Raw genomic sequence first — 16,167 nt, 5'->3', positions numbered from 1 at the left:
GCAATAATAGTTCTTACATCTAATATCTGTACTAGGAAATACTTGAGTGCCGACCAGGACGATTTATGGACTTTCCTTACCGCTGAAGCCAGAAACCAGGACGTGTTCGATGATTCGATGTCCGTGAAAGAGATCATGGATACTTGGACATTGCTAACGGGATTTCCCGTAGTATCCGTCACGCGAGATTACGACAGTAAGAGCATTGAGTTCACACAGGAGCGATTCATGTTCATAGAACCCAGTAACGATACATCTGCGAAGAAAGGTGAAGATCATCCACTGTGGTGGATTCCAATTACATTTACCACATTCGGAGAGAGTAACTTCAACAGCACCAAGCCGTACATATGGATGAAGGCAGAGGATAAGCTAGTGTTGCAAGAAACGGATATACCGAACCATGACTGGATGGTTGTCAATATTCAGCAAACTGGTAAGTGTTCACATGGAAAAAGATTTCTAATTATATTTAACGATCTAACGTAAAAATTAGAAAATTTGTTTATTGAGAAGAATTTTCTACTCACAATATTGTACATTAGTTCCGTAGTGATTCCTAGCAATTTAAATTCTAGTTTTATACATGTTCGCTGCATACACCGCATGATACATGACAAGGAACGGTGCTGTCTTTCCTCGCATGTCTGTGACAGTTTCATACAACCGTATCGTATCGTTTTGCTTTCCTGTACCGCTCTCTGTTCAGCTATGCTAATCCCATCCGTCACCCTTTAGCACTCTTCATCAAATCATCCACTTATCGATAGTTTTCATGCAGTTCCTATAATTTGATCCGGTTTTGTGCTCATCACTTTAGTTGTACTTCTTAAAAGCTGCAACCATCGCGGTTCGATCGCGTATCAGACATCCACGCGGTTGTCATTCTGAATGTGACGAGTGCGTTCAATAACTTCTTTAAGTACCTTTTTGGTTGAAGCATTGAAGATCTTCCTTGATGATGAATTCAATGAGCGTCATCCTGGCTATGAAGCACACGGCCTCTTTAGAAACCGTTCGGTATGCGCTTGCTATTCTTAAGCACATGATCCTATACGTGCTTTCCAACCCGAGCAGAAGAAAAGTGCTACTGAATAGCAATGAATGAGCCCTGAATAAGAGGTAAAATACCTCAAATGATATCTCATGCATATTCTACAAATACCAAATCAATAATTATATCAGGTATTGTAATACCTAAATAATACATAATGGATTTTTATACAAAAACCATCTAAGGAGCCGCCAATAAACAACTTGGTCATATATGGGAGTGGGAAGGTTTTGGCCAAAGACTATGGCCCATATAAATTTCAAAACATTTTTTATGGACAAAAGATCACGCAGCGGGAATGAGATGGTTTTGAAAATCCAATATAAATGACTACGTGATTCATGGCCAGACCCGACCAAAATATTAAGGGGAAAATGCTGTTTAAAAGCTGTTTACCATGATTGTGTTACTTTTCCCCGAAAGTAAAATCCCTGAAAGCCATTTCTCCGAAAGACCCGTTGCCTCGAAAACCGATGCAGTTTAAACAGGTACACGTACAAGAAAAGAAGAATATACTTTAGGGATTGGGTGCTGAACTAGCAAGAAAGATAAGCAATCAAAAGAAGGAGATTCGATAGATTATAAGGTCATTCTTGACTAAACACATCTTGCCAAAAATGCCAAGGACGATTAAACTCGGAAGAATCGCCAAACAAGTAAAGAAGGGTACATATCAGATCATCACCTTGAAACACAAAAAGTTATGACAATTATACTGCCGTGAATCGCAAGTCAGTCCCATCTGTAAAAAGTAGGCATTGAGAAAATGGGCTTTGAAGTTTCCAAACTCTCCACAGGATTGGAAAATGCTCGAATCTTAATAAAAGTTTCACAAATTGCTTTTCACTCTGATATCTATCGGAGAAAAATATAAAGATGATCAAAACGTGGTTCATTTTTGTGTTATACGGTGCGGAAATCTGTAGTGGGGCTGATATGCGGTTACTTTTCATTATGGGACAATTTGACTTGCTGTTTTTTTTTCCAAATTTTTCTGAACAAATCATATGATCTCATTAAGGCAGCTGAAAGAGCATTTGAAGATATGTTAAAAACTGAACTCAACTCAATTTTGACGAAAATGCAGATGGGACTGACTTGCGATTAACGGCAGTATAAGAGCTAGAAACTTTTCGGGGAACTGGGCTATTCGGGAAAACAAAGTATTTGGAGAACTGGCGTTCGGGGAACCGACTTTCGGGGAAAAGTAGCTAAACTGTTTAAGATAAACTGCTCTTACGTATGTCACACTATGTTTTATGATTGAACTTGATTCAAGCTATTCGAAAGATTATTTGTTTTGTATTCATAGTTATTCTGCCTTCTTTTAAAATTGTTTTTTTTTTTTTTTCAATCGATTTATTTGGCAGGCCCAAACGCCCGAAGGCTTAACGGGGCCGATTATTTCTGATAACATTTATCATTTTTAAACAAATTTGAATCACAGCTACTCTGTGATCCCTGAAAAGCACACAACTTCTTTTTCTCCTTCCCACGTTTCGTTGACAGCCGTCGCTTGTTGGTGCCATCGTTGTTCTCGCATGGAGAAGATGAACTGCCGTTCCCGTCGTCGTCATCGTCGTCGCCTTCGCTTGAGCTCTGTTGTTCTTCAGGTGCTTTGTTGTCGATTTCGGTAAGCGCACGTTTGCCTTTTGCCAATATTTTGGCAAACGGATCACTCGCATCAGGGGAAGATGGGGTCGATTGCTCACTGCTAATCGGTGGGAAATCCGTCTGGTTGAAAATTGGTTCGGTTACTGAAGCGGTTACTGGTGCTGCTGTTACAGTTTCGCGCCCACTTAAGGACACCTCCATACATCTTTGTTTCGGATGGGCTGGCTTGGAGCATCGTCTACAGGCAACCCGGTGCTAAGCAGCCATGTTTTCGTGGTCAACATCAAATTCAAGAGCAACAACGTACATTGGCCCAATCATAATAGGGAAATTTTCCTCAAATACTAAAATGTGTTTCTAGCTAATCACATCAACCCAAATTACTTGCTGTACTGCAATCCAATAGTTTACAACTGTTTGTTTGTTGGAATAGCTATTGTTATGCGGAAACATAATTTTTTTGGAGAAATAAATTTCGCCATCATCGATTGTTAGTCCTCAAACGGTTATTTGTTTACAAACATTGAGCTGTCAGTGGGAACCACTTTCTAGTAGGAACCAGAGATGTTTGCTCGTTATTTTTCAATAGGGTTGTATGGGAGGTGTCAGAAGGCTGTCTACAGGTCCTGATTTGGTTCGGGTGTTCCACGTAGCAAACCTCATTGGCTATCGTGAGATACGACGGAATAGGGTGCTTAATTCGCATCTGCAGCACTCGAACTCCATTAGGTATGCCGGCAAAGTAGTGTTTCCAACGTTCGGACTGTATTGAAAACACCTCCCCATACTTCATCATGAAGTCACCAACAGTCGCATGAGGGACGGATGGGGGCAGGTCATGCACTCTCACAGTCACTGCCTCGCTGTCCACATATACTGGTATTTTGAACTGCTTGTCTTTCCAGACAACAACTCGTTTAATATTGTGCGCTTTTTCATAGCGCAGCGCTGTACTATTGTCCACCATCTCGATGTATACACAGTTACGCGTGTTGTGTAACTGGATACTTTTAACATCGGACAAATTCAGTTTGATTTCATGTTCCAAAAAATGTTCGACTTTTCGAACTTCAGGTCGCACTGGAACGACACTAAAATCAATCACTAGTGTGTTTTTGCGAACACCACTCATTCTGCTGATATGAAGCACGGGAGAAATTCTAAAAGCGTCCGACGGTTACGAGTGTAGGCTGTCAACTGGTTTTAAAATTGTTCTTCATATTCACAAAATAAATTGGTGGAATTTATTTTTCGGTTTCATAGCATATTCTCCCTTCTTTTGAACATTGGTTGTTCTTCCTTGGTTCATTGTTTTCGTGATTATGAAGCATAAAGAAACGTAAATGGGGAGACGGATCCTATTCTTGGTACTTTTGATTCACTTAGGCAGTGGGTTTTTTTTTTAAAGCTATTGAGTTCATGTTTGGCACAATATGCGCCGTTTGGAAGTGATTCTTATTGCAAAGCTTCAGACTATTCGACCGAGAAAAACCCCCCATGCCAAAGTGAATCATGGAAGTGCCCAAGTAGCTCTGCACCCTACTCTAGAAAATTTCCCTTGTCTTTGATAATTTCCTTTTACAGCAAACTACTCTAATTAGTTAGAGGATGGATGCTGAGCAGTAATTTGAAATTCAAATTTTTACTTCAAATCGTGTAAAATTACATAATTTACATGAATTAGTCTCCATGCTCGATTTTTCGATCTATAGCGGGAATGTAGTAATATTCGTATTTTCACATGATTTGTTGTGTGAATAAGTGACAAATTTGGCATATATGCATGATTTTAAGTGTCACTCTGAATGACATTTTCCTAACGTGCGGCATCACTCTGCATTCTGAATAGAATTTTCTTAACGTGCGGCATAAGTCACTGCTCATGTTCGAAAGTAGTAAGTATATGACATGTTCGAAAGGTTTTTATTCATACCAAAAGTGTAGTAAACTTTGTGGATTTTGTTTTTGAGTAGATGCTACATGTAGTAAAGTTCAACGTTTTTTATTCATACCGCCCATTATCCTCGAAAGCGCCACTATGGCCGTAGATGCCCTTTTACATGCATATTCAAGGAAGCTGAGCTTGTCATCGATTGTTACCCCGATCACCTACCGAGATAAGCGCCCATTACTCAGACTTGTGGTTGTTGATCATCACCACCTCAGTCTTGTGATGGGCCAGTCGCAGTTTCCTAGATCTCATCCATCAGCTATGGAGGTAAAGCGCACTGCTGTCAACTCTGCTTCCTCCATCAATTCGCTATAGACCGCCTAGGGTTATGTCGTCGGCGAAGCCAACAATCTTGACACCCGTCGGAAGGTGCACTCTCATAATATATCGCATTCCATAACATCGGACCCAGGATTGAACCTTGAGGTACTCTCGCGGTATTCAAATGTTTTTCTGCCCCTCCTTTGTGTCAAAAAATTCTGTGGTAAAAATTACTATTTTAGCTAACTACGCCCATTATTGAAACTACCATGGAATTTCAGACCAATTTACTATGTTTACAGTACATCCCACCACATTACTGGTACATTTGACAGGAATAATTTACAACAATCTGATTTCGACTACAGACATGGTAAAATCAAGCGTATTTCTAATCTGCTGAAAATTGCCGGTGCGAGCGCATAAGTTAATGATGATGATATGAGCTGCCATCTATTGTAGCAAGGTATCCACCGGTAGCAATGGCCTGTTCTAACAAAACAATTTGTTCAAGATTGTATGACTATTTGTATTCAATCATACTCCCGACTGAAGGGCCAAAAACGAATGGCGGATCCGTGAGCAGAGACACTTACGCGAAACCCGCAAGGGAAAAAGAATCTCCTTCCAAAAGTAAGTTCACACAAACAGTCATACAATCAAGCCCTTGCTTGTCAGAAAGACCCAATAGATGGGAAGAAGAGCCCGCCCTTTTTCCACGAAATGTTGGCAATAGGAAGTTGACAGTTTCACTCTTCCTATCCATCTCCGGTGCGAGCGCTTAAGTTAAGCCCCTAAAATGGTAGTTTTTACCGCACAATTTTTTTTTTGCGTGTTCAGTTGAATCCTACCATCAATATAGCTTTCTAGAAGCTTATACAACTGCACCGGTACCTTGAGGCGGTAAAGTGTGTTCGATATCGCTTCCCAGCTTGCGCTGTTGAACACATTCTTCACAAACAGAGTGACAACCGCGCAGTAACGGATGCCGCTCCTTTTATGCTCGAATGCCACCTCAGCTGCCTGAAAAACCGACTGGAGAGCGCCCACAGTCGATTTACCTTTCCCGAATTCAAACTGGTTGTTGGACAGGCCGTCCGCACCTTCCGTCTACGGTATTAGCCTGTTGAGAATCAACCCCTCCAATAACTTGCCGTCGTATCTAGTTGACAGATAGGTCTATACGCCGACGGGTCACTCGGTGATTTTTCCGCCTTTGGTAGTAGCACCAATTTCTGTCGCTTCCATACATCCGAGAAGATTGATCAATCCAGCGTTACATCGTGGCTCTGAACATGTCCGGATCCGCATTAACTGCCACTTCTAAGGAAACATGCGGGATACCATCGGGTTCCGGTGCCTTGTTTGACGCGAATGATTTCACGACTACTGCTTCATTTGATTTACATGGCGAGTCACTTCACTCGAGTCGAGAATTGTCACCTCGCAATAGACGGATTTCACGCCAACTCGACACGCGATTGGCAGCACCCCTTCAGAATTCAATGAAACTTTCTGGATGTCGAAAGTATGTAAAACTAAGATACTTTGCATACTTTGTTTTTTTTTCAAAATCGATCTAGACTAACATTTGGAAAGGGTCAAAGTTTTTTTTACTTTTTTTTTATAAACCCGTATAACTCGAAAACGGTAAGACCTACAAAAAAGTGTTGTATGGGGGACTGTCGTGAAATTTTTTGACGTTTAAGAGAAAAATATTGAAAAAATAAAAACACATTTTCTACACTGAAAAAAAAATGATTCAAAACTTTAAAGTCGATTTAAAAAAAAACGATCATTTCAGATTTTGATCATCCTTAAGCAAAAAGTTTCGTAATTAAATTTACTAAAAGTCGTCCATACATTGCAAATTGGGCATATTTTAGGGAAAAAAGTTTTTCTAACATCGAATTTTCGAAAGTCCCAAAGTTTTTTTACTTTTTTTATAAACCCGTATAACTCGAAACCGGTAAGACCTACAAAAAAGTGTTGTATGGGGGACTGTCGTGAAATTTCCTGACGTTTCAAAGAAAAATATTGAAAAAATAATAACACATTTTCTACACTGAAAAAAAAATATTCAAAACTTTAAAGTCGATTTAAAAAAAACGGCCATTTCAGATTTTGATCAGTTACACGGGTTACACGGGTTTATAAAAAAGTAAAAATAAACTTTGACCCTTTCCAAATGTAAGTCTAGATCGATTTTGAAAAAAAACAAAGTATGTAAAGTATCTTAGTTTCACATAGTCTTCACACCCAGAAAGTTTCATTGAATTCTGAAGGGGTGCTGCCAATCCCTTTGTCGAGTTGGCGTGAAATCCGTCAATACGAGACCGACAATTCTCAGCTCACGCAAATCGTAGAATCAGCCCAAATAACAGTGGTCAATTTTCCTTTTCCTACTACTCGTGGGTCAACAACATTTCTTATCCACGAAAGCAATAGAGTAGAAGCACCGGTTTTGGCCATACGCCAGATGTAGCCATAGGAGACTATACACCGTTTTACATAGCCAATCAGCATGAAACCTTCTGTGTTCAGTAGATCACATTCACATGATAGAGCTACATTCATTTACTCGTCCAAATTGATTAAAAACATAAGAAAAACAATTAATTTTCCTTATAATTTTAACTCCCATACACCTGATTTGGCCAGGGCACTCCTATTTTGGCCACTCTCATGAGAAATCAATGCGATTGGCCAATTTAGGAACCGAAGATAAACCTCTGGCCGAAACTGATTCCGTTGGCCTATATTGACCAACGGGATTTTTAAAGCTAAAATATGGCTACAACTCAGTTTTGATATTTTTCACACATAATATGGATTGAAAGCTTGCATTTGACATATTTGTAGTATAAATACGGGTTCTCATTTAGTTTTTATTGACATTTTTTCTTAGGCTGGCCAAAACCGGTGCTTTTACCCTATGTATCATAATGTGAGAAATCCAAAAATTTTGTATACTTGAACGTGTCTACTTCTCAAAAATCGATGTAGCAATTGCGTAAAAGTCAATTGCACATACTGTTGGAAAATAGTGTTTTTGCAATTTCTAATCGTAATAGGCTGTTTTTCATCACGCCAATCTGTCATGAAACGGCCTACTTTCCTGCACTGAAGTATGCAGTGCGGGAATAGTCATTACCTAACTGAAACCAGTGCTGTAATGATTCATTACGCAACGCTTTCTCATTACGCAACTGTTTTGAGTTACGTAATGAATCATAACACAACAATTCCTCAGAAATCGTAAAATAATGGTGAATGCATTCCGATATAATTTCTGATACCCTCAAATGGCCTTCTACAAAATTGCAAAAAATGTTGTACGTAACTCGTTGCAGAACTCGATTTTTACAGCACTCGTCGTAATTATCCTACTCGGCAAGCCTCGTAGGATAAATTTACGACTCGTGCTGTAAAAATCATCATTCTGCAACTTGTTCCGTAAACTACTATTTATTTATTCTTATGAAATACACTTTTTTGCAATTTCTCATCGTAATAGGCTGTTTTTCATTACGTAAATCTGTCATGAATCGGCCTAGTTTCCTGCACTGAAGTATGCAGTGCAGGAATAGTCATTACGCAACTGAAACCAGTGCTGTAATGATTTATTACGCAACGCTTTCTCATTACGCAACTCAAAACATCATAACACAATATTTTTTTCAGAAATTGTTAGATAATGGTGAATGCATTCCGATATAATTTCTGATACCCCAAGTGGTTTCCTACGAAATTGCAAAAAACGTTGTATGTAACTCGTTGCAGAACTCGATTTTTACAGCACTCGTCGTAATTATCCTACTCGGCAAGGCTCGTAGGATAAATTTACGACTCGTGCTGTAAAAATCATCATTCTGCAACTTGATCCGTAAGCTACTATAAACGAACAAGTGACATCCATTTAATCAAGCATCAACTAAATGTTTTATTTCAAAGCACATACCTTTTTCAATGTTTGACTAAAACTTGGTGAGAATTTGTGAACCCAAAGATTAAAAAAAGTGTTAAAGAATTCCGCCAAATTTAAAGTATTTTTAATTTGATTTTTTACTATCCCTTCCTTATTGTCCTTATATGTGATTCACAAATGAAGTCTTAGTTATTGAAAAAACACATGATGACGATGTTCTTTTTATTATCATTGCTTATGAGAGTCATTTAAAGTTTTGTTCATGCTCTTTTCAAACTAGATTAGAATGTATATCAAGTACAAAGTAGTTGTTAAAACTTCCTCTCGGCTGGATAGCCGTAAACGATAAATCATAACTAGAAAGTGTATCAATCTTGATATCAATTAATTAATTCTTTCCAGGATACTACCGTGTAAACTACGATCAGCGGAACTGGGCCATGATTGTTGGCCATTTGATGGATAAGCGAAAGCACACCACAATTGCACCTTCCAACCGAGCGCAGCTCATCGATGACGCTCTTAATTTGGCTCGCGGAGGATACTTAAATTACAGTATTGCACTGAACGTTACCCGTTACTTGGTCCATGAAACCGAGTATGTCCCATGGAAGGCTGCCATTGGAGCGCTTAACTTCATCGATTCGATGCTGATCAAAACCAGTAGCTATGATAAGTTTAAGGTGATTCATATTGAAAATCTAAACTAAATCATATAAATGATAATGAGGTTTCTTTTTTTTAGAAATACTCATTGCACTTGCTAAAACCAATCTACGCCAAAGTTGGGTTTGAAGATCCGAAGGACAGCCCATTATTGACAGTTTACAAACGAGTGGATGTACTTACTGCAGCCTGCCATCTTGGCTACAGAGATTGTGTCAGTAAATGTGTTCAAAAGTTTTACGAATGGATGCACGAACCCCATCCCGACATCAATAATCCGTAAGTGTTGGTCAGCTTTTCTAAAATGTTCATTACATACAGACATTTCGATTTTTTTCACAGCGTTTCTCCTAATTTGAAGAACATCGTCTACTGTACTGCCATCAAGTACGGTGATCAAGCCGAGTGGGACTTTGCTTGGGAACGGTTCCAAAAGACAACGATTGCCAGTGAGAAGGAAACGCTTCTGTCCGCTTTGGGATGCTCGAGAGAAACGTGGATCCTGACACGCTTCCTAGAATATTCGATGACCGACGAGTATGGCATTCGCAAGCAGGACGTTTTTCGTGTGTTCATAGCAGTGTCGAACAATGTGATCGGCCAGCCAATTGCCTTTAGCTATATTCGAAACAACTGGAAGAAGATGAAAGAATAGTGAGTATTTCGCACATCAGTAGTAATACAAGGGATATTGATATGGGCCATTTTTGTTTTCAGCTTGGGAACATCTATGTCCAATTTGAATATGATCTTGAAATACTCAACCAAACGCTTGAACGTTCAACATGAGCTTGATGAGGTAAATTGAAGATTATTGACGGCAAAATATTGAAGCATTTTATTCAATAATAAACCTATGTTTCAGCTTAAGGAATTTGCTCAAACCCACGTGAAAGATACGGGTCGGACAATTCAGCAAGCCATTGAACGTGCCCAGGCCAATATCTTATGGATGGACATGAACGCCGATACCATCGTTCAATGGCTGAATGATGTGGAGTATGATCCCGACGAAGAAATGTAGTTTCACGAAACGTACCAAAGCCAATTGATGGCAACCGTTTTCAAAAACTGTAATTTGTGCTGTTCATGTTGAACGAGATGAGAGAGATCACTTATGTGTGCCAAAAGCGATCCGTGTTTAGTTGATGTGTTCTTCTACATAAATGCTACATCAACTGTGGTAAATACCTAATCACCTTCCATCAGATTTATCATAAGTGTATGTCATCGAAAGGAAGACTGTATATTAGTTATCAAATTTAACGTGAGCAACCCAGTGGGAAGGACATGTTTTTTTTACTTAGGTAACTGAAGATATTGATTTAGTTTTTAATGATAAATTAGAACTGATCGTTCGAGTTTCATACATTCATAAGAAAATCCAAATTTCAAAACCAATGAGCCGTTGTAAGTTAAGGTATGTGTAATTTTTCCGTACATTAAATAATTTAATTGTACTTAAGTGGCTTTAATAAAATTGAACATATTTTTTATTCCAAGTGTCACTGTTATGATTATCTTCAAGTAGAGAAAAAAATCCCTATCAAAATCATAAACAAAGGGGAAATCTGCAACTAAACCCCTAAGAAGATAATTCGGAAAGCGTGGGGATGCTGCACCAACCAGCGCATGCTCTGTATGTGGTGCTCAGAAGACCTTTGACATAGTTTTTCCAATCCTGGATGCTCATTTCCCGGGAAGTTCTATTTCAATAAATAAATAATTATTCATATTCGAACATTAACATATATGTCATATCAACCAATATTCTCACTAGATCTTATTCTTTATTCATTCGTTGTTTTGTTTTTCGAAAACATCATACTCGAATCAAAAATGTATACGTCTACAAATCGTTGTGATTTAGGGAAAATATTGCTGTGTGCATTTGAAACGCAAATATCAAATGCGGGAACACCAAACGCTGTAAGATTTTTCACAAGGAATGCGAAGTCAAAATTTGATTTTCTTTGCTAAGTTGGCGGTGATATGGATCATGGTTGCTAAGTATCCTTTGATTGCTTTGTGTTACCGCATAAGAAGCCCAGTTAGCCAAGGTTTGCACGTCAAACGTAAACAGCAATATTGATCAAAACTAACTGATCCACTAGTCGGGCATGGGTTGTAGGACGACTCAAATAAGGTGATAAAAATTGACTTGATTCCATTCGATTAACATTAGTCACCATTCCTTGCTTAGCGCTTGCACGAGTCGGTCGACAGTATCCCGGTCTCATCGTACGGCACTTTTTGCAGAGTTTATTCAGGCCTTTTTCCCCACCGCCCGCGTGGGTTTTTGGTTTAATTTGTGAGTTAAACAAGTTGCAGTTTTGTGCAAAGTGAGTGCTTAGACGATTGCGCTTTGCGAAGGAAGCGAACTAGTGAAACTAGTATCGTTCCACCGCAATAAAATCATCGCCCATCATCAATTACACAGCGTAACAAAAATGACATTTTTGCGTGTCTCAAGGATCAAATTTTGTGTCTCTAGTAGATTTGGGGTTGCTGAATCTGGTGCCATTCTCAGAAATGTTCCAGCACGTCACAATTTTTAGCTACAGGTAGCCAAAGTTGTATAAAACACTGGTTTTGTACATGTTTACATGAAATTTAAAGTACAATCTATCACAATTTTTTGTAATCTAATCCACCAAACATGCAAAATAGAACATAAACTTTCAATTCAGACATAATTTATTTGAAATTGCGCGATTAAATTTCGATTAAACCGATTTTTTCAACATGCTTGCAGTCTCCATACAAAATTCTTCGTTTCTTCTATATGGAAAAATACAAAAATTCTCTAAACCATTAAACAATAATTTTTCCACATCGGAAGTATTACAAACTTTGATGATAAGTATTGTTATACACATAAAGTTTGAGTTCTGTGGCAAATTAAGCCAATATATTACCTTACAAGCTGGCAAACTTGCATGCAAGTTGGCTGAAATAGTAATTTTTTGCATTTTCAACAGTCAATATCTCAAAAACTAGACGTGCTATGATATTTCTGAAAACGGCAATGGATTCAGCAACCCTTAATTAAGTGAATAGCGGTATTTTGGTGCTGGAGACAAAAACGTGTTCCGCAGTGTTATCAGTGATTGATTTTCTCCCGCACCGAGAACAACAACAAGGCAGAAGGCCGACCCGGTCGGTCTGCTACCTACGGCGCGTGGACGTTCTCCTGCTGCAGAACGGATAAGTATCCATTATCTATTGAATTGCTTTCGCATCTCCGAACAACAGTGTTGAGTTCAAGGTTGTTTTTCGCTTCTCCTCTGTCTCTCTCCCGGTGCAATTTTGCCCGTATAGGGGAGTTGGGTACAAAATAGCCCACTGATTGGTTAAGTTTTTTATTTTCTCGATTTTTTTTTTGTGAATTTGTTTTACCCATTTAGGGGAGGTGTGTACAAAATAGTCCACTGCTTAATAATTTTTTTTTACACATTTTTTTTTGTTTTTTTTTTATTATTATTATTTTTTTTTTCTTCGTTTGGTTGCGGTTGAGCTTTTTTCCGCATGGACGAATCGGATGGAGGCGATACGCCTCCTAAAGATCTCGTTGCTCGAACGCGGTTTTATCAACCGTCTTCGGCTGGGCCTTGGGTTGTCTATTTGCGGCGCAAAAATAAGATTTTGAATGTGCTCTCGATCTCAAGAGAGCTGACGCGTAAATATCCTGGGACCGTTATTCACCAAGTGAAGCAATCCAAGCTGCGTGTAACTGTACCTAGTTACAAAGCAGCGAATGAGATTGCTCAGCATGAGGCTTTTACTGTGGAGTATTTTATCTACATACCTGCCAGAGAGGTCGAGGTGGAAGGGAAAATCATCGACGCAAGTCTGACATGCGAAGACATTAAGACTGGCAAAGGCGTTTTTGAGAACCGGTCCATTCCTGATGTGGCTATACTGGATTGTAAACAATTACAATCAGTTTCCATGGAAGGAAATAAAAAAGTGTTTTCGCCGTCAGCCTCGTTTCGTGTAACTTTTCCTGGTTCCGTTCTCCCGGAATTTGTTTGCATTGATAGTGTTTTTTACCCAGTGCGCCTTTACGTGCCGAAGGTATTCAATTGTACCAACTGCAAACAGCTTGGTCATAGTGCTAGCTTTTGCGACAACAAGCCCCGTTGTGGCAAATGCAACCAAGCTCACTTGGAAGATGCTTGCACACAGGAAGCTGAAAAATGCAGCTACTGTAGCAAGGATCTGCATGACTTGCAGAAATGCCCGGCATACAAAAGGCGCATTCGAAATGAGAGTCGCTCAATTGTGAAGCGCTCCAAGAAGACGTATGCGGAAATGGTGAAAGCTTTAAATCCGCCTGCAAAAGAGTCTTCATCAGCCATCCCAGTTGGTAACTCTTTTCAAGAGTTGTCTTCCGATGAAGCAAACGACGACGAAACCGATGGGGGAGATTCTTCGGAGGTACACGCACCCGGTAAAAGAAAGTCTCCATCTTCTCCGGGACTGCGCCGTAAGGTATTGAAATCTTCCCTCAGAAGTTTGCCTAATTCCAAAGGAGGTGGGGCAAATTTGAAAATCCCGAAGAAACAGGTCTTTGATGCTTCCGTTCCGTGCTGCAGCAAAGATCTGCCGCCCCCGCCTCCACAGATAAAATACACTTCGAAAAGAAGCTCTAGACAAGAAAGCAAAAGAAATGCTACTGAAGTCCCTCGCTCTTCCTCGAAAACCCCCCGGGCTAAGCGAGGACTGATAACTTTTACGGCCCTTGTGGATCGCATATGTAATGCTCTCGGAGTTTCAGACTCATTCAGAGGCATACTCGACCTTTTTCTCCCCGCAATAGAAGAATATCTCAGGGAATTGACTATCTCGTGGCCCCTCCTAGCTTCGATCATATCTTTCGATGGCTAATTCATCAAATGAGGTACAAGATATGATCACTGTGCTACAGTGGAACTGTCATAGTCTAAAACCTAAATTAGACACATTTAAATTTTTGCTTCACAATTCCGATTGTGATATATTTGCACTCTGTGAAACATGGCTTTCTTCTGAAGATGATCTTAACTTCTACGATTTTAACATTATACGCCAGGATCGAGATGATAATTACGGGGGGGTGCTTTTAGGGATCAAAAAGTGCCATTCATTCTACAGAATCCCCATCCCGACTCATCCAGGCATAGAAATCGTTGCTTGCCAAATAAACGTAAAGGGTAAAGATCTTTGCGTAGCTTCTGTTTATATTCCTCCAAGAGTTTCAATAAACCGCCGTCATCTTTGGAATGCAGTCTCCATGCTCTCATCTCCAGTTTTAATACTGGGTGATATGAACTCACATGGTACTGGATGGGGCGAATCTTATGACGATTATAGAGCGGCTATTTTTTTTATGACTTATGCGACGATTTCAACTTGAACATTTTGAACACAGGTGAAGTGACACGTATTTCATCCGACGGCAAAGAAAGCCGTCTTGACCTGTCTTTAGGATCAAGTTCACTATCATTCGATTGCATGTGGAAGGTTATCGATGATCCCCATGGTAGTGATCACTTGCCCATAATAACCTCTATCAGAACTAATTGTGAAAGGTCAGAACAGTCAATTCAGGTTCCTTTTGACCTCACTAGGAATATCGATTGGCAAAAATTTGCATCAGCGGTAACTTTTGGTATCGAATCATTCAACACTCTCCCACCGTTGGATGAGTATCGATTCCTAACAGAATTGATTTATAAAAGTGCATTAGAATCCCAAAAGCAATGAGTTCCAAGTGCATCCTTCAAAAGACGACCAGCCACACCTGGTTGGGATGATGAATGCACTCAGTTGTATCGAGAAAAATCTAACGCCTTTAAAGCTTTTCGTAGATATGGTACCTCAGAACTTTATTTAGAGTACTCGAAGCTCGAAAAAAGACTGAAGAATCTTATTAAAGCGAAGAAGCGTAGCTATTGGCGACGTTTCATCGATGGCCTCTCACGAGAAACTTCAATGACGACGCTTTGGAGAGTGGCTCGCAACATGCGAAACCGCTCATCCTCAAATGAGAGTGACGAATACTCCAATCGTTGGATATTCAACTTCGCAAAAAAGGTCTGTACAGACTCAGTTCCAGCTCATCCGCCTTTTTGGGAAACTCCAAGAGACGACTCTTTGGACAGACCATTCACTATGCTGGAATTTTCTATGGCTCTTCTTTCATCAAACAACTCCTCTCCGGGACGCGATATGATTAAGTTCAATCTTCTTTAAAACCTCCCTGATATCGCTAAAAGACGGTTGCTTGACCTGTTCAACTCATTCATGGAACACAACATTGTTCCACCTGAATGGAGACAGGTCAAAGTAATAGCTATTCAAAAGCCTGGGAAACCAGCGTCTGATCATAATTCGTACCGCCCGATCGCTATGTTATCATGTTTAAGGAAATTGTTAGAAAAAATGATCCTATCGCGACTCGATCACTGGGTCGAATCAAACAATATGCTCTCCAGTACTCAATTTGGCTTTCGCAAGGGCAAAGGAACAAACGATTGTCTAGCGTTGCTTTCATCAGATATTCAACTAGCCTTTGCTGACAAGGAGCAATTGGCTTCAGTTTTCTTGGACATTAAGGGCGCTTTTGATTCAGTTTCCATAGAAATATTGTCAGAAAGCCTGCACAATAGTGGACTACCTGGAATGTTGAATAATTTCTTGTACAATTTG

General features: G+C 39.6%; 1 protein-coding gene across 1 annotated transcript in view; it reads left to right on the top strand.

Annotated features, from left to right (window-relative positions):
* The window catches only part of LOC5567085 (aminopeptidase N), a 101,430-nt gene extending 90,454 nt beyond the window's left edge, over positions 1-10,976 (top strand). Inside the window, exons 7-12 of the mRNA XM_021857251.1 lie at positions 36-436; positions 9,211-9,491; positions 9,554-9,753; positions 9,817-10,128; positions 10,192-10,273; positions 10,340-10,976. Coding sequence (XP_021712943.1) covers positions 36-436; positions 9,211-9,491; positions 9,554-9,753; positions 9,817-10,128; positions 10,192-10,273; positions 10,340-10,498 — 1,435 coding nt within the window. The 3' untranslated portion in view covers positions 10,499-10,976. The remainder of the gene's footprint in view (positions 1-35; positions 437-9,210; positions 9,492-9,553; positions 9,754-9,816; positions 10,129-10,191; positions 10,274-10,339) is intronic.
* Positions 10,977-16,167: the final 5,191 nt, after the last annotated feature.

Source organism: Aedes aegypti, chromosome 1 (genome assembly GCF_002204515.2).
Source record: "Aedes aegypti strain LVP_AGWG chromosome 1, AaegL5.0 Primary Assembly, whole genome shotgun sequence".
In the NCBI taxonomy this organism is placed as follows: Eukaryota; Metazoa; Arthropoda; class Insecta; order Diptera; family Culicidae; genus Aedes; species Aedes aegypti.
This window is presented reverse-complemented; position numbering and strand designations above follow the sequence as displayed.